Source organism: Entelurus aequoreus, linkage group LG20, assembly GCF_033978785.1.
Source record: "Entelurus aequoreus isolate RoL-2023_Sb linkage group LG20, RoL_Eaeq_v1.1, whole genome shotgun sequence".
Classification (NCBI taxonomy): domain Eukaryota; kingdom Metazoa; phylum Chordata; class Actinopteri; order Syngnathiformes; family Syngnathidae; genus Entelurus; species Entelurus aequoreus.
In genome coordinates, this window is record NC_084750.1 from 26,218,968 (window position 1) to 26,246,024 (window position 27,057).

Below are 27,057 nucleotides of genomic sequence, written 5' to 3' on the forward strand. Positions count from 1 at the left end.
TCAGTCCAGTCAGCAGATGCCCTGTTATCATGGTTATGAATATGTAGAAACTTCAAGGTCTTCAATGGAAAAAATGGCCAGGCACATGACCCCCCACTTCTCCCGCATGTCCGTTGTGTATAGCATCCAATGTTCCATCAGGTTCTTCCAAACTCGAGCGTCTCGTCGAGAAGATCTTGTCAATTGCGTTGAGAAACCTGTTTTTCATTACCGTGTTTTAGATCCCGAGAACAGTGCGGGAATCGAGAGGCTCCTAAGAAAAGTTGAGACGGGTCGAAGGAGCAAAAACGGGGGAAATATAAGAAGGAAGGAGAGGTAGCGTCCGCTTTCGTTGAGAGCAAGCAAGAAAGTAGAGAGACCAGTTTGTCAATTCCGTGTTTTAGATCCGGAGAACATTGCGGGAAGCGAGAGGCTCCAAAGAATAGTTGAGACGGTTCGAAGAAGCAAAAATGGGAAATAAGGGAGAGGGAGAAGTAGCGTCCGCCTTCGTTGCGGCTTGGCCTCGTTCATACACCTTTTACATCGTTCAGCTGGCATTAGAAAGTGAAACTTTAATGTCCTGAAGTTGTGTTTTCCCCCTGCAGGTAATTTGTGCCACTCTCAGTTCCGTTGTCTTTTGATGATGGTTAATAATAGTAAAGGTGTTGGTAAATAATGTAAATACAGGTAGGGGTTTGACACTAGAGTGTAATCGGGGGTGTGCAGGTGGCTCCGCCTACAGGAACGCCAAACATGGTCGTTGTACATTGTCTCTCCTGTTATGTTCTTTACAAGTACACACACAATGCTTTCCATCCACGCCGGTTGGCGGTGTTGAGGAAGGAGGCGGCGTGCGATTCACCGAGGGGAGAATGTATCAGCATTACGGGGTCACAGGTCAAACTTTGAGGTCTACCCGCCTGACATCAGAGCCTGGCGGCGCGAAGCTCCGCACATTGATGGCCTAAAGCTCGCCATCACTGGAGTCACTGAAACAAACGCATTTCAGCAGATCACACCAACGTTGGTACCGTTTGTAACCTTTAGCACTCACATCTCCTCCTCGCTGTACTGCTGGAAGGTCAAGGGTCGCTCACACACGTCACACACCTTCCCCAAACTGCAGAAACATGGCCGACAGTACACACCTGCAATACACACAGCCACTACAAACATGGCCGACAGTACACACCTGCAAATAGACAGCCACTACAAACATGGCCGACAGTACACAATATATACAACTACTACAAACGTGGCCACCTCAAACTTATCTACGCTATCAGGCGTGCCAGACTGGCCTGGTTAATTAACTTACTAATAGCATGTCTATAAGGAAGCTTGGCGGCGAGAGCTTGTCTAACTTCCTGATAGCTTGGCTAACTTCCTGATAGCTTGGCTAACTTCCTGATAGCCAGGCTAACTTTTTGGTAGCCTGGTTAACTTCCTGGTAGCTTGGCTAACTTCCTAGTAGCATGGCTAACTCTCTGGTAACATGGCTAACTTCCTGGTAGCCGGACTAACTTCCTGGTAGCATATCTAACTTTCTGGTGGCTTGGCTAAATTCCTAGTAGCATGGTTAATTTCCTGGTTGCTTGGCTAACTTTTTGGTAGAATGGCTAACTTCCGGGTAGAATGGCTAACTTCCTGGTAGCTTTGCTAACTTCCTGGTAGCTCTGCTAAATTCCTAGTAGCATGGTTAATTTCCTGGTAGCTTGGCTAACTTTTTGGTAGAATGGCTAACTTCCTCGTAGAATGGCTAACTTCCTGGTAGCTTTGCTAACTTCCTGGCAGCTTGACTAACTTCCTGATAGCATAGCTAACTTCCTGGAAGCTTGGCTAACTTTTTGGGAGCCGAGCTAACTTCCTAGTAGCATGGTTAACTTCATGGTAGCTTGGCTAACCCTCTGGTAGCCGGACTAACTTCCTGGTAGCCGGACTAACTTCCTAGTAGCATAGCTAACTTCCTGGTAGCTTGGCCAACTTCCTAGTCCATCCATCCATCTTCCTCCGCTTATCCGAGGTTGGGTCGCGGGGGCAGCAGCCTAAGCTTCCTCAACTTCCTAGTAGCATGGCTAAATTCCTACTAGCATGGCTAACTTCCTGGTAGCTTGGCCAACTTCTTAGTAGCATGGCTAACTTCCTACTAGCATGGCTAACTTCCTGATAGCTTTTCTAACTTCCTGGTAGCTTGGCCAACTTCCTAGTAGCATGGCTAACTTCCTGGTAGCTTGGCTAACTTTCTGGGAGCCTGTCTAACTTCCTAGTAGCACGGTTAACTTTTTGGTAGCTTGGCTAACTTTCTGGTAGCCGGACTAACTTCATGGTAGCTTGGCTAACTTTCTGGGAGCCTGTCTAACTTCCTAGTAGCATGGTTACTTTCCTTGTAGCTTGGCTAACTTTGTGGTAGCTTAGCTAACTTTGTGGTAGCCAGACTAACTTCCTGGTAGCTTGGCTAACTTTCTGGCAGCCGGGCTAACTTCTTAGTAGCATGGCTAACTTCTGTTTGGTTCTGTGAACTTTTCTGTCATGAAGTTGCTTTCTGATTTTTTTGTATACATTTGGTAGTTTTTTGATCCTGCAGCATTTTTATGTTGTTTGCGTATGTATCATTTATGCGCGTTTGTCCTCGTCGCGTACCATAAGACACAACACTTTATCGCCATAGCAGCTCTCGCTTTTCGCTGGCTTTACCTGGACAATTAGGTACATCGCAGACGAAGGACGTAGACCCCGCCCCTCTGCCACAGGCCAGACACATGTCTGATGACGAGGCCAGCAGGTCAGACAGGTAAGCTCCTCCCCTTGGTAACCTGGCGTACACATTGGTGCTCGTCATTTCCCTGCAGCCAAACATCCAGACGCGACGAGGACTCACCTCAGCAACAGCGCACTAAGATGGCGGCGTAGCTGCTCTCCATGCGCCCGCTTCTTGGGCCTCACCCTCACTAGCGCCCTTCCCGCCGCCCTTCTTTCGTCCATGATCAGCTGGCGCAGGAATTTGACACGCTCCTGTAAAAACAGGAAGTGAGCTCATTTATTTCATGAATCAATTTTTATATATTTCATCTAATCCTCGGCTGATCAGTTCTTTCTTTTGAAGTGAATACCAACGCTGATCAGGAACCGAGTCCAGAACCAGCAGGTGTCAAACGAGCGTGTACATACCAGCTCGGTCTCAGGATAGAGATAAGCGCACATGAGTCGTCGGGCGCGCTGCACAGGTCCTCCGACGAGCGACACCAGCAGGGCCAGACCTAGAAGGAAGCCTGAGACCAAAACGGCGGCGTATCACAACTGGACCATGGCACCACGCTGATGTAACGTCCTGCGGCGCCCCTACCTAAGGTGAAGCAGGCGGCGTAGTCCGGTTCCGACGGCGCCAGCATACACTTTGTGCTGATTGCGGTGACCTTTCCTCCCTGCAGGACGTTGAAGGACGCCACCACGTCCCGCATGATGTCCGCCATGTAACCCGACCCGTTAACCTGCACCGCCACGGTGACCGGAGCTGTGGGGCAGAGGGACACGGTCGCTGTGGTTATCTCGGTTGCGAAAGCGCCGACGGCCGTCACTCACCTTGACCCAGGATGTCGCTCTGGACCTGGCGGTGAACCTGGTCCAGGAGCCAGAAGACCAGGAAGTCCAGCGCCACCAGCAGGCCGGCCGCCAACGCGTGCCTCAGCACCCAGGCCCCGCCCACCAGGGCCACCCGCCACTCACGGCTCGTTAGTCGCAACGACACTGCGGTAAAAGACGCCTCATGGTCACGTGGTTCCGTCAAACGCGGAAGTGATGCTGACCTGCGCGTGTACTGACGCGGCGTGATGAACATGGTCGACTCTCTGCGAGTGATTGGCAAGACGGAAGCCCCGCCCCCAGCGGACACCTGACGGTCCAGCTCTACAAACTGAGCGCTGATGTATATGTTGTCAAAGCTCATCTGAGTCAAGTACCTGCGTCTGTACTGCACGGCCCTGCACACACACACACACACACACACACACACACACACACACACACACACTCACACACACACACACACACACACATACACACACACACACACACACACACACACACACACACACAGACATCAGGAGCGCGGTCGCCACGTGCACGTGGCGTTCCCAAACCTGAGTAAGGAGCAGAGGAGCAGCACTGGGCCGGCCAAAGAGAATGGACCCATCAGCTTCTTCAAGACTCGCAGGTCTGAGGTTAGCTCCTCAAGGATGTCTTGAGCAGTCTTCCCCAATGGCCGGCTTACGTTGGCGTCCGCCTCCAAGGTGGCCGCCACCGTCACGTTGAAGTCGAACTGGCGCCGCATGCGCTGAAAGGCCGAGACAGCAGCTGCACGCACATGTAAGAGTCAGGCGGCGGTGCCGAGAGGCGGACACGTGCAGAGTGGACTTACGCTCGGCCAGGTGTTCCCTCAGGTGCTTGGCGACGTACGAGGGGATGACGCAGAAGAGCTCGCCGGCTGAAAGACAGAAAAATGGACGTTGAAGCGCGGCGGTCTCGCGGAGGAAGGTCGAGACGGCCGACGCACCGCGGGCCAGCTCGCAGAGGCGCATGAAGCCGCTGACAATGTCGCACAGGAAGTTGAAGTCCCCCAGCTGGGCGTCGCAGTCCACTCGGGCCTGCGTGAAGATGCTCTGGCACTTCCTGTACGGCGAGCCCATCTTGGCGTTGCAGACGTCTCCGATGTCCACCAGGAAGTGGAGAACATTCCTTAGAGTGCGAGCTGCGGAGGAAGCGGGTCACAGCTCACCTGAGGACACCGGACACGAGGCTCCTCCCACACGTCGTCAACTCACCGACATGGCGGACGGCGTCGGTCAGAGACATGATCAGCTTCTCAACCCTTGTTGACGTGGCGACGGCGTTGCGGCAGATCTCGCGGATCTGATCCAACGCGGCTGCGACAGACACGCGTGCTTAATCAGCCGGCTGAAGTTGTGAGATGCAGGGAGTGGGCGGGTCTTACAGAGGAGGGGCGCGGCTGCTTTTTGCATCAACTCCCGCGTTTGATTGGCCGCCATATCGGCGCCACACTGCAGGCTGGCGGCGGCCCGTTCCGTGTTCTCCATCGTGTTGGCGAGCGGTCCGGACAGAACCAGCGAAGTGGAGAGGAAGAGCAGGAAGTTGCGTCCGTGAGCTGAAACGCACAAGAGGCGCCCCGTTAGACCCCGCCTCCTCCCGCTCCGCCCGCATGGGCCGCCCTCGGCGTTGGTCAAGCGACTGACCTGAGCACAGCGAGGGCAACATGACCATGATGCTGCCGCGCATGTCCGCCGACAGTCCCATCCCGAAGGCCGCCACCGCTGCCACGCCCAGCGTGCTGTAGACGCACGGCCACAGCGACTGCTTCTGCAGGGAGAGCACCATGGCGCCGTACGCCGTCGCCATGAGCAAGCCGGACGCAAACCCCAGCAGGCTCCAGCCTGCCTCCATCAGGTGGCTTCTGACCTTCCATCGCCGCAAGTGAGAGCATAGCGCTGACCTTTGAGGGAGGGCACGTGAATGCGCATTTAGCACCCCCTGGTGGCCATTGGTAAGTGCAACAATTGATTGATTGATTGAAACTTTTATTCATATTCTGTACAATTGACCACTAAATGGTAAACACCCGAATAAGTTTTTCAACTAGTTTAAATCGGGGGTCCACGTTGATCAATTCATGGTAAACGTGACGTCATGCACCTTAATGTCAACGTACCTGCTGCGCGTGGCTCCTCCCATCACGTGCACATGAACGGCGATAGTTTGATGCCCGCAACAGCAGCTTCCAATGTGCACGCGTCACGCGTCTTTGTCGCGCACGCTCCTTTATGGCGCGGAGGGGGGGTGGGGGGGTGTGCGCCCTCGTGATTTAGCTGTGAGCAGGAAGGCAGGTTGATGACGTGTCACGTGTCTGCGCAGGACGGACTCAAGGATCGCGTGGACCATCATGACCAGTGACACCGCCCCATCTAGGCCTCGCAGCAGTAAGTTGCACCTGTGTTACCATGGCAACCGCAGTGTCCCCCCCCACATCCCCACCTGTGTGTCTTTACAGCTGTTGAGCACGTGATCAGGAGCGTCCTCCCGATTGGTTGCCATCGCTTCCTCCTCGGCCGCGCGGAGGAGGCGGGGCCGGTCCACGTCATCCTCAGGGGCGTGTTTGGCGCGCTGAGCGGCTCAGGTAAAAAAAAAAAAAAACGCCAAATGGAAGTCACCTGATGATGTTGAGTCATGTGACCAATCGCGTGACGTCTTCCTCAGCCATTTTTCTGGGTGTGGCGCAGAGCCTCCCGCTGACCTTTCACCTCAAACTGGCCATGGGATGCGTTTCCGCTGGTGAGGAAACAGGAAGTGTTTTTTAAACCCAATCTCCCGCGAAGCCTCCAATCAGTGTCCTTGTGGGCGTGTCCAGGGCTGTGTCTTGTGGGCGGGGCCGTGTCGTCGTCCTTCAGGTGCTCAGTCCTGCTGGTGTTTCCCAGCATGCTCGGCTCCCGGGGTCGGGCCTACCTCATGCTGCTCATCGTCACAATGCTCTACTCAGGTAAACCATCACAAAGTCATCTGGATGAACACGTGACTGAATGAATCGATCAATGACTGGATGAGTGAGTGAATGGCTGACTTGAATGAACGCCAGTCAAACTCGTTTGCACTTGCGCTTGCATGGCTTAATCTTTGAGACAAGCATATGCTACTGGCAGTATCAACCTGGATGAATGGCTGAAGTATGAATGGATGAACTAATGAACCCAATGATATATGAATGAATGCAAAATGGCTGATAAATGATGCATGTATGGATTAATTAAAGCAGTCTGAATAAATACATGGGTGATGAACAAGTAAAATCACGGAATTAATGCATGAATTATGAATGGATGAATGATGACTGACTGAGTGCTGCATGAATAAATGCAGGAAAAAATAATGACTGATGAATTCATTAACTCACTGAATGAGTGGATAGATAGATGAATTAATGACTGAGTTAAAACTTGATGGATGAATACATGAATGATGGATAACTAAATGATGGATGGATGAATTAATGAATGCTGCATGAAGAAATAATCAATCCTGATGACTGAATCAGTGCTATACGAATTAATGCAAAATTAATGTAAATAATGAATGACTAAATGATGAATTAACTAGATGAGTCAATTCCTCCCTGAAGGAATTGCGTGTGAACGCTCCAATGCTGAAGTTGAACTGAAATGCTGACAGAATGTAGTATGAATGTAAGAACAATTTGAATGTTGGAATGGTTTCAATGTTGAAGAGTTTGAATTTCCAGGAAAAACAGAATTTGGTCTGGAACTTGGGAAGATGTTAGTTTGAATGTCCAGCGTGAGTGGAATGTGTTGATGTTGGAATGGTTTGAATAGGTTGAAAAATGTGTGAATTGTGCAACTTGGAAAAATGTCTCATTCATTTCAATAGGAACTTCCTGGAAATTTGGGGAAAAGAGGGAATTTTTTTTGAAAATGCTAAAAAAAAAAATTGGAACGTTCTGAATGGTTGGTGTTAGAATTTTTCAGATCGGTCGTGAAATGTTGAAGTAGTAACATTTTTAATTGAGAAATGGTATTATGGAATACCTGGAATTTCGGGAAAACTGGGAATTTTTCCAGTTTAAAAAAACACTTGTTTTTTTTGTTCTGATCAAGAGGAATGTTTTGACGGTGGAACGGTTGAAGTGGGTTGAAAACTGTGGAAGTAGTCGACAGAAAAAAGGGTGAAAAAACGTGATTTATGGGAATTCCTGGAATTATTGTGAATTTGGAAAATGATAGTTTGAATGTCCATAATATGTGGAATGTGTTGAAGGTGGAATGGTTTGAATCAGTTGAAAAATGTGGAAATGGTAAAAGTTTAAAAAATGGCCAATTCATTTTCAATGGGAAAAATGTCCCGGAAAACCTGGAATTCTGGGAAATGTGGGCTCTTTTGGAATTTTTTCAAGGGAAAGCCCGCGATTCCCGAATAGGCTGAACGGTTTGAAGTTGAAACGGTTTGGATCGGGTGAAAAATGTGGAAGGTAGAGCGTGCCAAAATCTGAAGAAGAAGAAGAATTTTAATCCATTTTAGTGTAGAAACCCATATGTGTGAATGCTCCAAAGCATTCACACAATGAAATGACTGAATGAATGCTGAATAAATGATGGGTGTGTGGATTACTGAATGCAGTGTGAATAAAATGCATGAATGATGAATTAGTAAAATCACAGAATGAATGTGTTATGGATTAATTTTGGCCGGACAAATGAATGGATGAATGTTGTTTGCATAAATGCAAGATGAATTAATAGTAAATTCATGAAGTAACTGACTGAGCGATGGATGGACAAATTATTGTCGAGCTGCAAGGTATGATTTCATCCAGCAGAGAGCGCTGCTGGACATGTTACAATGAGTTCATTGTGATAGAAGCAAGCCATGCTGTGTCAAAATACAGCAAGTATGAATAATAATAATGATAATGGATTAGATGTATATAGCGTTTTTCCATTGATACTGTATGATACTGATAAAGCATGTTTTCTTACCCCCACTTACTCTTGCACATAAAGTCTATTGATAGCATTGACTTTACATTTTTGTTCTGAAAAGCAAAGTGTTACACATTACCATAATTGTAAACTTTGTAATTGTTCAGCCCTGCGATGAGGTGGCGACTTGTCCAGGGTGTATCCCGCCTTCCGCCCGATTGTAGCTGAGATAGGCTCCAGCGCCCCCTGCCACCCCAAAGGGAATAAGCGGTAAAAAATGGATGGATGTAATTGTTCAATCTAATTTTACCACATAATGTAACCAATAACGTCAAATAAAGTAATACAAAATATCATCACTGACACTCCCCTATGTGGAGGTGACGTACATGTTTGTTACACACAGTACTATATGTAGCATCGTTAAAATTCCTATTATATTCCATATTTCAACGTGTTGCATAAATCAGTACACATTTTTTAAATACAGCAAAATGCATGACTAGTTTAAGTCAGAGTTGTGTTTCGCGGATATCCCAGAATGCAACGGGACACCTACAATGACTGCCACCTTGTACTTGTGATGCGATGCTGTGTTCTGTTCATTTTTGGCTAATTTTAAGTTAAGTTAAAGTTAAAGTACCAATGATCAGAGGTGGGACCAAGTCATTGCTTTGCGAGTCACAAGTAAGTCTCAAGTCTTTGCCCTCAAGTCTCGAGTCAAGTCCCGAGTCAAGACAGGCAAGTCCCGAGTCAAGTCCAAAGTCAAGACTGGAAAGTCTCAAGTCAAGTCACAAGTCCTGCATTTTGAGTTTCGAGTCCTTTCAAGTCCTTTTAACCACAGACTAATATTTTTACACAGATTGTGTATGCTTTTAAACCGCTGTATTTATTTATTAAAACAAGTGCATTTGAAATAGCAGGAAAAAAATAGTACTGACATTGCAATTCATAATAGCACTATTAACCAGTCATTTTAATAGTTTAAACAATTTTAAACATTTAACTAATTCTTTTACAGAATAAACACATTTGCAAAAACAAGTGCAACTGTACTTATTTGTACAAAAGTGTTAACATTGTATTTCCATGGCATATTGCATTCTAACTAGTTCCACTGCAGTTTCTATTCTGTTCTTACCTTATCTCATTGATCTCATCTCATACTGTATGTGTGTTTATGTGTGCGTACACATGAAAAACATAACAAATACATGAACATAACAATGAACAGAGTTGTACTTTTTAGATGTCAGGGCCCTATGCAATATGTACACATATTCTTAATATAGTATACATTTTAACTGACCTTTATTTGACAATGTTTGTCTTTTTGTAGGTGGCTAAAATATGCGGTGCTGCTGACCGCCGTCTAACGTTATGTTACTGTGTGTGATACATTGACTAACGTAACGTTATGTCTAGGTACCTCATGCAACCCTGCTTAAAAAAATCACTTGACAAAAAGTATGAATAAGGAAGCAAACTGCAGTGGACGCAACATATTGCTGTGTTTGAAATTATGTTATAACCATAGACATCTTATAAGTAGACGCAGTATTGGTTGCTGTGACGCGAGCAAATTGCATCTTGAAGTGGTGATCAGGAGCCGGCGAGCAGCCTAAACTGACAGTTGACAGGTAGAAAACAAAGATGCCGGGCTGGTGTTCAGCGTTTTCCTGCTCAAATGAGGGGACTGTTGAAAATAGGAATCGGGGGATTACTTTTCACAAGTAAGATTTAACATTAATGTACTTTTGGTTGTATTTTATGAAAATAACATTACCACAGAGTTAAGAAGGAGCAAAGATCTTCAATATTTGTATGTGAAAATCACAAACAAATCTTCTGGGGGAGGATGACCCCCCTACAGGGGTTTGGTTTACAAACTTTCAGCCCCACCTAAAACAAAATTCACCAGCCGCCACTGATTATGATGCATTCTCATTTTAGGCAAAACATAAGACAATACTTTCTTAACAGTATAATTGTAACCAGGAATAAGTCTTCAAGTAACAATATTCAAATACTAACATTGTTGGGTAAGACAGCATTTGGATTTATTCTGAATCCAGTGAAACAGATTGGTGGTTTTAGCTGATATAAAGACTTTCAGGTGTTTATATATGTTTAAGTATTTGGCAGACGCTTTTATCCAGAGCGACATACATAAAAAATACATGTATAACAATCACTGTAAACATTATCATTTAAGGGAAGAATGTAATACAAAATATCAATACAAAGTGTCAAGACAGAATAAACTCTCTGCTGCTGCAGCAACAGAGATACGGTCTATAAGATATATAGATATCTAATGTATTCATACATTGTTTATGTAGGATATACGCATGTATATATAACGTAATTATATTGTTTCTTCAACTTAAAAATAGCTGACCGTTTTTTCCCCCTTCTCTGGGCTTATATTCCCAGTTTTGATCTCGGACGTCTGGTCACTTATAGCATATAAGAATATTCTATTACTGTTAAGCAAACTATGAATAATAAAACATGTGTCCGTTATCATAGCTACACGTATGACAAAAATGCGCGTGAAAACGAGTGGTATTCAGTGAGGTAAAATGAATTAAATGCGCTGACAGTTCATTGCTCCTGCCAAATGAATTGCACTGAGTGGAGCGGATCACCACTCCAAGATGGCGGCCCCGCGTCTCGTCTGCGCCAGTAAGCAGTAGCGCTCGATGCTGCGTCTACTTATAAGATGTCTATGGTTATGACGTTAGCAGTGAGTTTACAGCCTCACTGATTTAACTACACAGCAAATAAAAGTCATGTTACTTAGCCAATAAACGTTAGCTTACATTCAAAACTTACCCTTCTTTGTGCAACTTCAAATGTCGAACGAAGTTGGAAGTTGTTGCGTCTCCGTCTGTAATATTCGAACTGCGTGATTTGCATCCGGCAATTCGTTTTTTGTTGACCAAGTCGTAGTTTTTATACCCGAACGAAACCAACTTTGGTATAAATCTTTCTCACTGGCGCGTTGTTTGACAACTCTTGTTCATTGGTTGTCCTGCAATTTGATTGGATGAATGCTGTGTGATGAAAACAACGTAGATCTAATTTGATTGGCTGTTGTACTGAGAGCACACACGCTGACACGCAGCACACACGCTGATAGACAGACACGTACAAAATGAAAGCTACGGAGCGCTCCCAAATAACTTTTTAAACTTTAGGTTTTGGGGAAAATAGCAAGTCATGTCAAGTCAAAAGGCTCAAGTCCAAGTGAAGTCACAAGTCATTGATGTTAAAGTCTAAGTCGAGTTGCAAGTCTCTTTACATTTTGTCAAGTCGAGTCTAAAGTCATCAAATTCATGACTCGAGTCTGACTCGAGTCCAAGTCATGTGACTCGAGTCCACACCTCTGCCAATGATTGTCGGGCGGACACTCTAACCACTAGGCCACTGAGCACAGTTTGGGGGCCAATTTCTTATTTCTTTATTAAAACAAATATATTACCTGTTTATGTCGGAGCCACGTTCTAGTCATTTTCACCTTATTGCGCCAGGTGTCCACAGGTGGCGGTAGAAGACTGGTTGTGTCAGAGTGGTGTATAAGGAGAGTATGGCCCACTCAACAACAGGCGCCATGACTGCTACCAAAGACTGTTGCTCTTGTATTGACGTAATTTTTCTGACGAAATCAACCAAAACAACACGTGTATATTTAGTTCTAAACATTGTCCAGCTCGTAAACTTACAATAAAACATTCTTTTATTTTGTCAAATGATTATTAAATCACTGATGAATGATTGATGAATGATTAATTTATTAGATCTCTGAATGAATGACTGAATGGTGAATTCAGTGAATGATAATGAATGAATTAATTAAATTCGAAATTAATTAATTAATGATGTAGTAATGGAATCACTGAATTGTGAATTAATGTGTTCACTAAACCACTGAATGAATGATTGAATGATAAATTCCGTAAAACACTGTATTAATCAACGATCCATTAATTAAATCACGAACTGAATAAATGAATGAATTAATAAGTAATAATGAAATCATTGACGAATGAATGAATGAACGATATATCAATGAAATCACTCAATGATAAATGAATGAATGATGAATTGATTAAATCAAGGAATGAATGATGAATGAATGTACAAATGATGTATTAATAAAATCACTGAAAGAATGAATGGATGGACGGATGGAAAAACTAACGAATGAAATTACTGGATAAATTAATTAATTAAAGATACATTTATTAAATCACTGAATTAATGTTGAATGACTGAATGAATGAGTGATGCATTCTGTAAAACACTATATGAATGAATGATAAATTAATTACATCACTGAGTGAATGAATGATGTACTAAGGACATCATTGAAAGATGAATGAATGAACGATATGTTCATGAAATCAATGAATTCTGAATGTATTAAATCGTGGATGGAATGATGAATGAATGAACAAATTATGTATTAATGAAATCCCCGAAAGAATGAATGGATGGATGGATGAATACAATTACAGAATACATTAATTAATTTAAGATGAATTCATTACATCACTGAATGAATTTTGAATGATTGCCTGAATGACATATAAATGAAACCACTGACTGAATGAATGATACATTCTGTAAAACACTATATGAATGAATGAATGATACATTAATTACATCACTGAATAGTGATGTAATAATGAAAGCATTGAATGATAAATGAATACATTATATATTAATGAAATCAGTGAATGACGAATGAATGAATGATGAATTCAATAAATCAAGAAATGTATAATGCATGAAATAAAAAATGATGTATTAACGAAATCACTTAAATAATGAATGAATGAATGGAGGGAGGGACAGACGAACGAATGAACGAAATTACTGAATAAATTATATGAATTTAAGATGTATTTATTAAATCACTGAATGAATGTTGAATGATTGAATGAAGGACATATTATTGAAACCACTGAATGAATGAATGATACATTCCGTAAAACACTATATGAATGAATGTTACATTAATTCCATCACTGAATTAATTAATTATATAATAATGAAATCATTGAATGATGAATGAATTAATTATATATTAATAAAATCCCTGAATGATGAATACATAAATGACAAATTCATTAAATAAGGGAATGAATGATGAATGGATGAACAAATTATGTATTAATGAAATCACTTAAAGAATAGATGGATGGACGAAATTACTGAATAAATTAATGAATTTAAAGATGAATTCATTAAATCACTAAATTAATGATTGAATGAATGACAGATTATTGAAACCACTGAATGAATGAATGAATGATACATTCCGTAAAACACTATATGAATGAATAATAAATTCATTACATCACTGAGCGAATGAAAGAATGAATGATGTAATAATGAAATCATTGAAAGATGAATGAATGAATGATATGTTAATGGGATCAATGAACGATGAATGAATGAATGATGGATTTACTTAATCGAGGAGTAAATGATGAATGAATGAACAAATTATGGATTAATGAAATCCCTGAAAGAATGAATGAATGAATGGATGGATGAACGAAGTTACAGAAACAATTATGGAATTTAAGATCAATTGATTAAATCACTGAATACATGTTGAATGATTGAATGAATGACATACTAATGGAACCACTGAATGAATGAATGACACATTCTGTAAAAACGAATGAATGATAAATTAATTACATCACTGAGCGAATGAATGAATGAATGATGTAACAATGAAATAATTGAAAGATGAATGAATGAATGATATGTTAATGGAATGAATGAATGATTAAATTATTTAATCGAGGAGTTAATGATGAATGAATGAACAAATTATGTATTAATGAAATCCCTGAAAGAATGAATGGATGGATGGACGGAGTTACTGAAACAATTATTGAATTTAAGATAAGTTGATTAAATCACTGAATAAATGTTGAATGATTGAATGAATGACATATTAATGAAACCACTGAATGAATGAATGAATGACAGGTCCGGTGTCCAACATTGAGAGGAACGTTCAGGCAGCTGCAGAGAGTCTGAGCTGCAACTTGGACCTGCAGCTCCACAAAAGCAAGTTGCTATGGAGAGACGCCGTCAAACCTTTTCTCACGCTGGCCCAGGAAGTCGCGGTGAGGCTGACAGGAAGTCACGTGACTACGCCTCGGTCACGCAAGGTAAAGGGTGTAAACGTTCCTTTCAGGAGGACGAGGCGGAGTTGCAGTCGGAGGCCCTGGATGCCGACAAGAAGTTCCGGGTCATCCAGGACCAGGTGGCCCATCAGTACGGCTACGATCCGCTGAAAAGCGAAGACGACGCCAGCAGGAGCACGCAAGAGCAGTTCGTCACCCAGACCATGATGCAGTGCGACAGTAAGCAGAAAGCGGGTTAAGGGGGGATGATGTCACACTCAGTGGGCGTGGCCTAAACCAGAATTAAAACCGGGAGCAGGTATACGCATACTTGCCAACCCTACCTCGCCAGCCCCCCTTTCCCAGTGTTACTTGTTACTACCGCCCCTCTTCCTCATCCTCATCTTTGGGGCGTGTCCAGATATGGTCAACCAGGGCGTCCAGCGCTGTGCCGATTGGTTCGGTCTGAAGTGGGCGGAGTGCATGGAGGCCGTCCACGTGCCCGTCATCAACCACATCCTGTGCGTGCCCATGAAGTTCCACTTCCTGTGTGACATCATGAGAGGTGAAAGGTCACGGCGGCCGCCCGTCGGCAGGCGGGTCAACGTTTGTGACGCCTGTTGTTTTGTCAGTGATGACGCCGTGGTGCAAGGAGCACGTTCCTGTGGAGGGAAACTTTGGACGCCTCTTTGACCGCCTCAACGACTCCATGGACCTTCTAACGCGGGAGTTCAGCACCGACCTGGTCATGCAGGTCTGCACCACCTCCTTCACCTGTCACTCATTCACCCCTTCACTTGTTCACCAGTTCAACTGTTTACCTATTGATCTGTTCATCAGTTCACCTGTTCACCTGTTGACCTAGTCACCTATTGATCTGTTCACCTTTTCACCTGTTTCATCATTTCCCCTATTCATTTGTTTTGTTCACCCCTTTCACCAATTCACCTGTTCACCATTTCACCTATTTACCTCTTCACCCTTTCACCTATTCACGATTTCACATATTCACCTGTTCACCAGTTCACCTGTTTACCTTTTCACCTGTTCACCCAATCAGTTGTTGACCTGTTCACCAGTTCACCTACTCACCAGTTAAGTTTTTCATCTGTTCACTTGTTTATTTATTCACCTGTTCACCTATTCTTTTATTCACATGTTCACTTGTTTATCTATTTACCTGTTCACCTATTCTCTTATTCACTTGTTCACATGTTCACTTGTTTATCTATTCACCTGTTTACGTATTCATCTATTCACCTGTTCAGCTATTTACCTAATCACCTACTAACCTGTCACCTATTCACCAATTCACTTGTTCACCTCATCACAGGTTGTTTATCTATTCACCTGTTCGCTTATTCATCTTTTCAGCTACTTACCTATTCACCAATTCACTTGTTCACCTGTTCACAAGTTGTTTATCTATTCACAAGTTGTTTATCTATTCACCTGTTTCCTTGTTCATCTATTCACCTATTCAACTGTTCACCAACAAACCTAAACTTTTTACCTGCCATCTATTCACCTGTTCACGTATTCATCTATTCACCTGTTCAGCTATTTACCTAATCACCTACTAACCTGTCCCCTATTCACCAATTCACTTGTTCACCTCATCACAAGTTGTTTATCTATTCACCTGTTCGCTTATTCATCTGTTCACCTGTTCACTTATTCACCTGTTCAGCTATTTACCTATTCACCAATTCACCTGTTCACCTCATCACAAGTTGTTTATCTATTCACCTGTTCGCTTATTCATCTATTCACCTGTTCACTTATCCACCTGTTTATCTATTTACCTATTCACCAATTCACTTGTTCACAAGTTGTTTATCTATTCACCTGTTTGCCTATTCATCTATTCAGCTGTTTGCCTATTCATCTAGTCATCTGTTCACTTATTCAACTGTTCACCAACGAACCTCAACTTTTTACCTGCCATTTATTCACCTGTTCACGTAATTACCTAATCACTTACTAACCTGTCACCTATTCACCAATTCAGTTGTTCACCTCATCACAAGTTGTTCATCTATTCACCTGTCCGCTTATTCATCTATTCAACTGTTCACTTATTCACCTGTTCAGCTATTTACCTATTCACTATTTCACTTGTTCACCTCATCACAAGTTGTTTATCTATTCACCTGTTTGCTTATTCATCTATTCACCTGTTCACGTATTCACCTGTTTATCTATTTACCTATTCACCAATTCACTTGTTCACCTGTTCACAAGTTGTTTATCTATTCACCTGTTATTCAACTGTTCACCAACGAACTTCAACTTTTTACCTACCATCTATTCACCTATTCACCTGTTCACTTATTCACCTGTACATCTATTAACCTCAACTATTTACCTGTCATCTATGGACCTGTTTACTTATGGACTTATGTACCTATTCACCTGTCACCTATTCACCCCTCAGCTATTCACCTCACCTTCTCACTTATTCGCCTCAAACATTCACGTGTCATCGATTCACTTTTAGTGGGGCAAAAACGTATTTAGTCAGCCACCAATTGTGCAAGTTCTCCCACTTAAAAATATTTTCATCATCGGTACACTTCAACTATGAGAGACAGAATGGGGGAAAAGAATCCAGGAAATCACATTGTTGGATTTTTTATTAATTAATTGGTAAATTCCTCTGTAAAATAAGTATTTGGTCACCTACAAACAAACAAGATTTCTGGCTTTCACAGACCTGTAACTTCTTCTTTACACTCGTTACCTGTATTAATGGCACCTGTTTGGCCTCGTTATCAGTATAAAAGACACCTGTCCACAACCTCAAACAGCCACACGCCAAACTCCACTATGGCCAAGACCAAAGAGCTGTCAAAGGACACCAGAAACAAAATTGTAGACCTGCACCAGGCTGGGAAGACTGAATCTGCAATAGGCAAGCATCTTGGTGTGTGTCAGGTTCAAACACTGATGACATCTATTAAACAAGACAAGAAGCAAGGAATTAAACAGAGACAGAATTAGATTTGGCTCAATTGAGGAGAAACGCGTACACCTGTACAATTGCACAGTGTTCCACGCTCTGACGAAAGATTGTACGCTTCCTCTTTTATTTGGACTTTCCCTGATTACATGGCAACAGCTGTTTCTAAGGGACGGGGGTTGTAAACAGCCATCGCCTTTCAAAGAAAAGGTTGGTTCAAAGAAAAGGTCGTAAACAGTTCAAAGAAGAGGTCGCCTGGAGGGGAGTCTGGTCCTGCTTCCTCTCCGCTTTGTAGTTCTCGGATCAAGACAAAATCTTTCTGTGGATTACAATACATCAAAGAAACCGAACACCTTCATGTTGCTTCCCATCCTACACAGTGGAGTTTTACAAGCCTTCTTCTTGGTAGGATCAAAGACAGCCTTTGTCTACTCGCCGGGAACTCATTGAAACACAAAGTTTTGTGATAACTTAGATACAATTATTATGACAGTGTGAATAAATCAACTGCGGGAGCAATTATTGGAAAATGGAAGACATACAAGATCACTGATAATCTCCTTTGATCTGGGGCTCCACTCAAGATCTCACCCGGTGCGGTCAAAATAATCACAAGAACGGTGAGCAAAAATCCCAGAATCACACGTAGGGACCTAGTGAATGACCTGCAGAGAGCTGGGACCAAAGTAACGCGTGCGCCACTACTGCTGCAGCCGGCGGCTGCAATCAATCAGCAATCTGCACACCTGTCGCTGATGAGCTCCCTGGGCTTCTTAAGCCAGTGCAAACCTGCGTTCCGGGCCAGAACGTAGTTTCCTGTTCCGTACAGTAAGCCGAAACGTCAAGCTCTATGCGCGCACTCTCTCTCTCCGTGTTTCCCCACCTCTGTGCTCATTGTGTGTTGTCCTGTGTCGTGTTCCCGCAGTCCCTCTTCGCTCCCCGGATTCAAGCTGTGTGTCTTGTCTCCCTGGTTTCCCTCTTGTCTCCTTGCTGCCTTCCTGGATTTTGACCTCTTGCCTGGATACGGACCTCCGAGCTTGTCTTGCCCCTTGGACTTCCGCACCTCGCTCAACACTACCGGTAACACTCAACAGCTAATCACTTCACATAGTCGCACACCACACACATTTGGATTAGTTTCACACTCCATTCTTTTGTAAATATATAATAAATATAGAGGTAAACGACGTCCTGCATTCTGTGCCGTCTTCTTCCACCCTGTACCATAACAACACGTATCCGTGTAAAGGAAAGAATGAATGGGGCCATGTATCGTGAGATTTTGAGTGAAAACCTCCTTCCATCAGCAAGGACATTGAAGATGAAACTTTCAGCATGACAATGATCCCCAAAACACCCGCCCGGGAAACAAAGGAGTGGCTTCGTAAGAAGCATTTCAAGGTCCTGGTGTGGCCCAGCCAGTCTTCAGATCTCAACCCCATAGAAAGTCTTTGGAGGGAGTTGAAAAGCCTGTGTTGCCCAGCGACAGCCCCAAAACATCACTGCTCTAGAGGAGATCTGCATGGAGGAATGGGCCACAATAACAGCAACAGTGTGTGAAAACCTTAAAGACTTACAGAAAATGGTTGACCTCTGTCATTGCCAACAAAGGGTATATAACAAAGTATTGAGATGAACTTTTGTTATTGACCAAATACTTATTTTCCACCATAATCTGCATATAAATACTTAAAAAAATAGATTTTCTGGATTTTTCCCCCCTCATTTTGTCTCATATATGATATTTGAGGAAGATTACAGGCCTCTCATCTTTTTAAATGAGAGAACTTGCACAATTGGTGACTGACTAAATAAGTTTTCCCCCCACTGTATTTACCTAATCACCTGTCACCTATTCACCTATTTATATATTCGCCAATTCATCTATTTATTTACTTCTTCACTTACTCACCAATTCATGTAGTCATATAATCACCTATTCACCTCTCACCCATTCACTCGTCACTTGTCACCCATCAGGAGCAGGAACAGGACGTGTTTGAGGGACAGATCCTGGATCAGGAGTTCACACAATCCGTGCAAAGTTCTTTCCAAAAAGTGACAACTCGGATGCAACAACTGCTGGACCTCCTTCACCTGCTCATGTCCTTCACCTTCATCACCTTCTTCACACAGTAACATCTAATCATCTTCATCTTCATCTTCATCTTCATGTCCATGTCCATGTCCATGTTATCAATGTTGATGTTGATGTAATAATATTGATGTTGATGTTATCAATGTTATTAATGTTGTTAATTTTGTTGTTAATGTTGAAGTTGTTGTTGATGTTAATAATATTGATGTTGATGTTAATGCTGGTGTTAATTTTGATGTTAATGTTGATGTTGATATTATTGATGTTGATGTTAATAATATTGATGTTGATGTTAAAAATGTTGATGTTATTGATGTTTTTAATGTTAATGTTAAAAATATTGATGTTGATGTTATCGATGTTATTAATGTTGATGTTAATGTTGACGTTGTTGATGTTGTTAACGTTGATAATAATGTTAATGGTAACGTTGATGTTGATTTTGATATTAATGTTAATGTTATTAATGTTGATGTTATTAATGTTGATATTATTAATGTTGATGTTGATATTATTGATGTAGATGTTAAATGTTGATGTTGTTTTTAATGTTAAGGTTAATGTTGATGGTGATGTTGTCAATGTTGATGTTAAAAGTATTGACGTTGATGTTAATATTTTTGATGTTAATGTTGATGTTATTAATGTTGTTGATGTTAATTTTGATGGTGATGTTAATGTTAATGGTGATGTTGATGTTATTAATGTTAATGTTAATAATGTTGATGTTAATTTTGATGTTGAGTTAATTTTGATGTTGATGTTATTAATGTTGATGTTAATAATATTGATGTTATTAATGTTGATGTTGATAATGGTGATAGTGATATTATTGATGATATTAATGTTAATGGTGATGTTTGTGTTAATATTAATGTTGATGTTATTAACATTAATGTTGGTTTTTATTAATATTGATGTTGATGTTAATGTTATAGATGTTTTTAATGTTGATGTTATTAATGTTATTAATGTTGATGTTAATGTTGATGTTGATGTTAATTTTGATGATGATGTTTAATGTTGATGTTATTAATGTTAATGTTAATAATGTTGTTAATTTTGATGTTGATGTTAATGTTGATGTTATTGATGTTATTAATGTTAATGTTGATGTTAATAATGGTGATAGTGATATTATTGATGTTATTAATGTTAATGGTGATGTTTGTGTTAATATTAATGTTGATGTTATTAACATTAATGTTGATGTTATTCTTGATGTTATTGTTATTGATGTTAATGTTGATGTTATTGATGTTATTAATGTTGATATTATTGATGTTATTAATGTTAACGGTGATGTTGATGATATAATTGTTAAGGTTAGTTGACGTTAACGATGTTGATGTTATTGATGTTGAGGTCATTAATGTTGATGCTAATGATGTTGATGTTGATGTTCAGGTCGCTTGGTTACACACGTGAGTTCCGAGGAGACATCTATTTTGACAACATGTACATCACAACATATTTCAAAAACATAGACAGCCGCAGGAAGACAAGGGTAACATCTTCATCATCATCATCGTCGTCATTACCAGTGCTTCGGTTTATGTGTGTGTGTCTGTCTGTGTGTGTGTGTGTGTTCCGCAGGGTAAACGTTGTTTGTTGCCTCTCAGTTCGACTGACCGAAAAAAGTTTGTTGACCCCTGGAGTCCCAGAATTCACCCTGAAGAAGTCAAACAAGTGGTGTGTCGACCTCACACACACACACACACACACACACACACACACACACACACACACATACACACACACACACACACATAGGCGCCGATCCCGCGGGTGCTTCGGGGCCTGAGCACCCACGGACAATGCCGAGCGCCCGCGTGGGATTGATGGCAACTTTCAATCTTTAAAATAATTTTTGAAAAATCAATCTTGTTGTAGTTAATTTTGTGGCGAGTTTGTTCCGTCTTACAAAAATAATAAAACAACTAATCATATGGGATATTAACTTCGCTATATGTTTTTTTTAATACACACACACACCGAGCACCCACTGGCAGAAATGTAGATCGCCGCCTATGCACACACACACACACACACACACACACACACACACACACACACACACACACACACACACACACACACACACACACACACACACACACACACACACACAAACAAGATGTAACCGTGTGTGTGTGTGTGTGTGTGTGTACGTGTGTCAGTTATCAGGTGTGCTGCAGGTGCTGTGTTTGCTGGTGGTGGGTGTGGTCCTGCTGAGTGTGGATTGGTCCGTGGTTCGTGTTCTGGATGTGGTCAGCAGACACACTCAGACCCAATTCAACTTCACCAGTAAGCACACACACACACACACACACACACACACACACACACACACACACACACACACACACACACAATAGCAACACTTGGTGAGGCATTGTGGGTAACACAGTCTTCCTCAGGCAGCCATCATGTGGACATCCAGGTAGGCGGAGACTCTATGATGGCCCGCCTCCTAAGGAAGACGGTGGAGGCGTTTAACAGCTCGTCCAGTGTCCACATCATCACGGACAACCGTCGTAGGTCAAAGGTCACACACACCAATCACTGTGCGTGTTCACAAATGACGATGCCCCGCCCCTCGTCCGTTAGGGTGCGCGACTCCGCCGTCCTTCCTCCCCGCCAGTGCGTATGTCAGCTGTGTTTGTTGCATCCTGCTGGCGGCACTCCTAAGCTGCATGCAGGTGTACACCAATCGCATCCGCAGGGTCATCGCCGCCTTCTTCCACCCCAAGGTACGCTTTGCCACGCCCACCTCGCCACATATTTATACATTTATTTTTAACATGTTATTAATCGTTTGTACTGTATTTCAACTGCGCATAAAGTCGCAACCTGTATTTAGGTAACTCTCTCGTGTTTGATGGCGGTATCATGTTAGCGCTCATGCCTCATCAGCAAGAAAGTCCCGGGTTCGATTCCCGGGCTCGGCCTCTTTCTGTGTGGAGTTTACATGTTCTCTCAAATGGATGCCGAATGCAAAAGTTCAGTAAGACTTTTCTAGCAGATATATTTTGAACATTTAGCTCACTTTTCTCCCATTTCACTAATTTTCATCACAGATAAGTTAAAATTTAATAGTGACTCTAAATGTCTTATCTAAATGTTGAACATGAATACTAAATATAAATGCTGAATATAAATATAACTGGTAAATATAAATATTTAAATGTTAAATATAAATGGTAAACCTAAATGTTGACTTGAACTCTAAATGTTAAATGTCAACGTTTAATCAAAATGTTAAATATAAATATAACTGTTGAATATAAGTATTTAAAAATATATAAATGTTAAATATAAATGCTAAACCTAAATGTTAACTTTTTCTATATGAATTATATATATATATATATATATATATATATATATGTATATATATATATATATATATATATATATATATATATATATATATATATATATATGTATGTATGTATGTATGTATGTATGTATGTATGTATATATATATGTATGTGTATATATATATATATGTATGTGTATATATATATATATATATATATATATATATATATATATATATATATATATATATATATATATATATATATATATATATATATGTTAAAGCTAAATGTTTAATTTAAATGTAAATGTTGAAGCTAAATGTTAAATATAAACACAAATGTTAAATTTGAACGTTAAATTTAAATGTTAAATGTAAATATCAAATCAAAATGTTAAGTCTAAATGTAGATCTAAATGTTGAATATAAATCTAAATGTTAAAGCTAAATGTTTAATGTAAATATAAATAATACATCTAAATGTTAAATATAAATGTCAAATCTAAACAGTGTATATAAATGTTAAATCTAAATCCTAAATGTTAAAGCTAAATATTAAATATAAATATAAATGTTAAATCTAAATATTAAATATAATTTTTAAATTTAAATCTACATGTTAAATATAAATGTTGAATCTAAATGTTTAGTATGTGTTAAACTCTAAATGTTAAATATGACATTTAAATCAAAATCTAGATGTTAAAACTAAATGTTAAATGTAAATGTAAAATAAAAATTTGCAATGTTGAAGCTAAATAATAAATCTAAATCTAAATGTTAAACATAAACGTTTAATCTTAATAGCGAATACAAATGTTAAAGCTAAATATTCAATCCAAATACTAATGTTGAATCTAAATGTTAAATCTAAATCTACCTGTTAAATATATATATTAAATATAAGTTTTATACCTAAATGTTGACTATACCTCTAAATGTTAAATATAACGGTTAAATCTAAATGTTAAATATCAATGTTAAATATAAATGGTAAATATGAATCTAATTGTTAAAGCTAAGCTAAATGTCAAATATCAATGGTAAATATAAATATGAAATATAAAGCTAAATGTTAAGACTAAATATAGATGTTAAATCTAAACATTTATTCTAAATGTTAAATCTAAATGTTGTATCTAAATGTTGAATATAAATGTTAAATATAGATACAAATGTTAAATCTAAATGTTAAAGCTAAATAATAAAATACATCTAAATGTTAAATATAAACATTAAATCAAAATGTTAAATCTAAATGTTGAATATAAATGTTAAAGCTAAATATTAAATACAAATATTTAAAATAAATGTTAAATCTGAATGTAAAAACTAAAGGATACATATAAATATAAATGTTAAATATAAACATTAAATCCAAATGTTAGACATAAGTGTTGAATCTAAATGTTAAATATAAACATTAAGTCTAAATGTTAAATGTTAAAGCTAAATATTAAATCTAAATGTTAAATCTAAACCTACATGCTAAATATTAAATCTAAATGTTAAATCTAAACCTACATGCTAAATATAGATGTTAAATCTAAACCTACATGCTAAATACAGTATATATGTTAAATCTAAATTTGGAATCTAAATATTAAATCTAAATGTTAAATATAAATCTACATGTTAAATAGTAGTGTTAAAAATAAATGTTAAATATATATGTTAATTATAAATGTTTGGCCAAATGTAAAGATTAATATTTGGAGAAAATGCAAATATTCCACCAATCCATTATCTCTCAGATGCAAAGCCACTGTGAGATAATGGATGATTATTCTATTCTTTGGACAACTGAGCAAGCACACAGTGCAAAAAGAGTTGTGTTAATATTATGTTGTTATTGTTTTGTAATTGCTGTCATGATAGGTTATTGTGGATTTGTCATGCTATTTTGTTATTGTGGTGTCATGTTGTTGTTGTGCTGTCATAGTGTTTTGTTGTTGTGTTGTCAGGTTATTGTCATGTTAATGTTGTGTTGTCATGTTGTGATCGTTTTATTGGTGAGTTAGGTTGTCTGTTTTTTGTTATTGTGCTGTCATAGTGTTTTGTTGTCATGTTATCGTGGTGTTATTGATGTGACAATGTGAGGTTAGTATGTGTTGTCATGTTGTTATCATTTTATTGTTGTTATGTTTGTTTTGTTTTGTTATTGTGCTGTTGTGTTAGTGTTCCCATGTTATTGTGTTTGTGGGTTTTCCATGTTATTGCTGTGTTATCGTTTTATTGTTGCGTTACATTGTCCGTTTCGGTATTGTTGTGTTGTCATGTTGTTACTGCGTTGCAGAGGGAGAAAAGACGGGTGTTGTTTCTATACAACGTCACCCTGTACGGACACAAGTCAGACACACAGTCGGCGCCGAGCAGCATAAAGGTACTGATGCTGGCGTCCTCCTGGTGGTTTTTGGTTGTGGTTCTGACTTTGTCTCTCTGCAGGTGTTGGACTGTTTCACCGCATGCACTCGTGCGTGTGCAGGGCGGCAGGAAGCGTCTCGCTCTGAGGGAGGTGAAAGGTCAAAGTAGTTCTGTCCTCTCAACACGGGCAGCCGAGGGCGCTGTCTGCGCATTTTCACCTCCACAAGCTTTTTAATAGAACATTTCCATAAATCAATCAGTTGTATTTATTTGGAACACGTGAAAAACATTTAACAATTCAAAAAGTTCAAAAAGGAGTGAACGCATGCGGGGGCTATTTTGATATGTTTCCATTTCAAGGCCAATGCAATATATAATATACACAATGTAACTCTTAGGGCTCCTTTCAATTTTGGTGAATGTTAAAGGGTCTCAAACATTAAAGTGTTTTAAATATCCAGAGTTCCCCTTTAGATCGATTTGTTGTCAGATATGGAGCTTTTACTTTTTTTAGGTTTTAAAAAAGAAAGGAAAAAAAACTTTTTTTTGTGGCCAAAACACAAAATATGCAAAATGTTCTTTATATATATATATATATATATATATATATATATATATATATATATATATATATATATATATATATATATATATATATATATATATATATATATATATATATATATGTATGTATGTATGTATGTATGTATGTATGTATGTATGTATGTATGTATGTATGTATGTATGTATGTATGTATGTATGTATGTATGTATGTGTATATATATATATATGTATGTATGTATGTGTATATATATATATATATGTATGTATGTATGTATGTATGTATGTATGTATGTATGTATATATATACAAACCCCGTTTCCATATGAGTTGGGAAATTGTTAGATGTAAATATAAACGGAATACAATGATTTGCAAATCCTTTTCAACCCATATTCAATTGAATGCACTACAAAGAGAAGATATTTGATGTTCAAACTCATACATTTTTTTTTTTTTTGCAAATAATAATTAACTTACAATTTCATGGCTGCAACACGTGCCAAAGTAGTTGGGAAAGGGCATGTTCACCACTGTGTTACATGGCCTTTCCTTTTAACAACACTCAGTAAACGTTTGGGAACTGAGGAGACACATTTTTTAAGCTTCTCAGGTGGAATTCTTTCCCATTCTTGCTTGATGTACAGCTTAAGTTGTTCAACAGTCTGGGGGTCTCCGTTGTGCTATTTTAGGCTTCATAATGTGCCACACATTTTCAATGGGAGACAGGTCTGGACTACAGGCAGGCCAGTCTAGTACCCGCACTCTTTTACTATGAAGCCATGTAGATATAACACGTGGCTTTGCATTGTCTTGCAGAAATAAGCAGGGGCGTCCATGGTAACGTTGCTTGGATGGCAACATATGTTGCTCCAAAACCTGTATGTACCTTTCAGCATTAATGGCGCCTTCACAGATGTGTAAGTTACCCATGCCTTGGGCACTAATACACCCCCATACCATCACAGATGCTGGCTTTTCAACTTTGCGCCTATAACAATCCGGATGGTTCTTTTCCTCTTTGGTCCGGAGGACACGACGTCCACAGTTTCCAAAAACAATTTAAAATGTGGACTCGTCAGACCACAGAACACTTTTCCACTTTGTATCAGTCCAT

General features: G+C 40.1%; 2 protein-coding genes and 1 long non-coding RNA gene across 4 annotated transcripts; 2 read left to right on the forward strand and 1 right to left on the reverse strand.

Annotated features, from left to right (window-relative positions):
* Nucleotides 1-510: 510 nt before the first annotated feature.
* On the reverse strand, nt 511-8,631 carry dcst2 (DC-STAMP domain containing 2). The gene is made up of 17 exons (XM_062028872.1): nt 8,614-8,631; nt 6,198-6,315; nt 5,699-5,855; nt 5,226-5,482; nt 4,967-5,137; nt 4,797-4,898; nt 4,529-4,723; nt 4,394-4,459; nt 4,116-4,329; nt 3,799-3,956; nt 3,559-3,723; nt 3,323-3,490; nt 3,148-3,248; nt 2,858-2,991; nt 2,674-2,792; nt 1,034-1,127; nt 511-968 (listed from the first exon to the last, which is right to left on the reverse strand). Exons 3-17 carry the CDS (start codon nt 5,719-5,721, stop codon nt 944-946), a joined length of 1,992 nt encoding a protein of 663 aa, XP_061884856.1. The 5' UTR covers nt 5,722-5,855; nt 6,198-6,315; nt 8,614-8,631; the 3' UTR covers nt 511-943.
* On the forward strand, nt 2,339-3,696 carry LOC133635643 (uncharacterized). Its single transcript, XR_009822094.1, has 4 exons — nt 2,339-2,770; nt 2,829-3,006; nt 3,083-3,327; nt 3,408-3,696. It is a non-coding gene; the product is annotated as an uncharacterized LOC133635643 (long non-coding RNA).
* dcst1 (DC-STAMP domain containing 1) lies at nt 5,249-25,744 on the forward strand. Of its 2 annotated transcripts, none has more exons than XM_062028874.1 (17): nt 5,249-5,533; nt 5,902-5,966; nt 6,038-6,163; nt 6,244-6,318; nt 6,395-6,523; nt 14,490-14,629; nt 14,701-14,869; nt 15,051-15,194; nt 15,262-15,383; nt 19,572-19,726; nt 21,097-21,196; nt 21,286-21,381; nt 21,870-21,996; nt 22,110-22,230; nt 22,300-22,442; nt 25,311-25,397; nt 25,460-25,744. In XM_062028874.1, exons 2-17 carry the CDS (start codon nt 5,930-5,932, stop codon nt 25,522-25,524), a joined length of 1,836 nt encoding a protein of 611 aa, XP_061884858.1. In that variant the 5' UTR covers nt 5,249-5,533; nt 5,902-5,929; the 3' UTR covers nt 25,525-25,744. The 2 variants fall into 2 exon arrangements, with proteins under 2 accessions (XP_061884858.1, XP_061884857.1); XM_062028873.1 differs by having other exon boundaries at nt 22,110-22,226.
* Nucleotides 25,745-27,057: the final 1,313 nt, after the last annotated feature.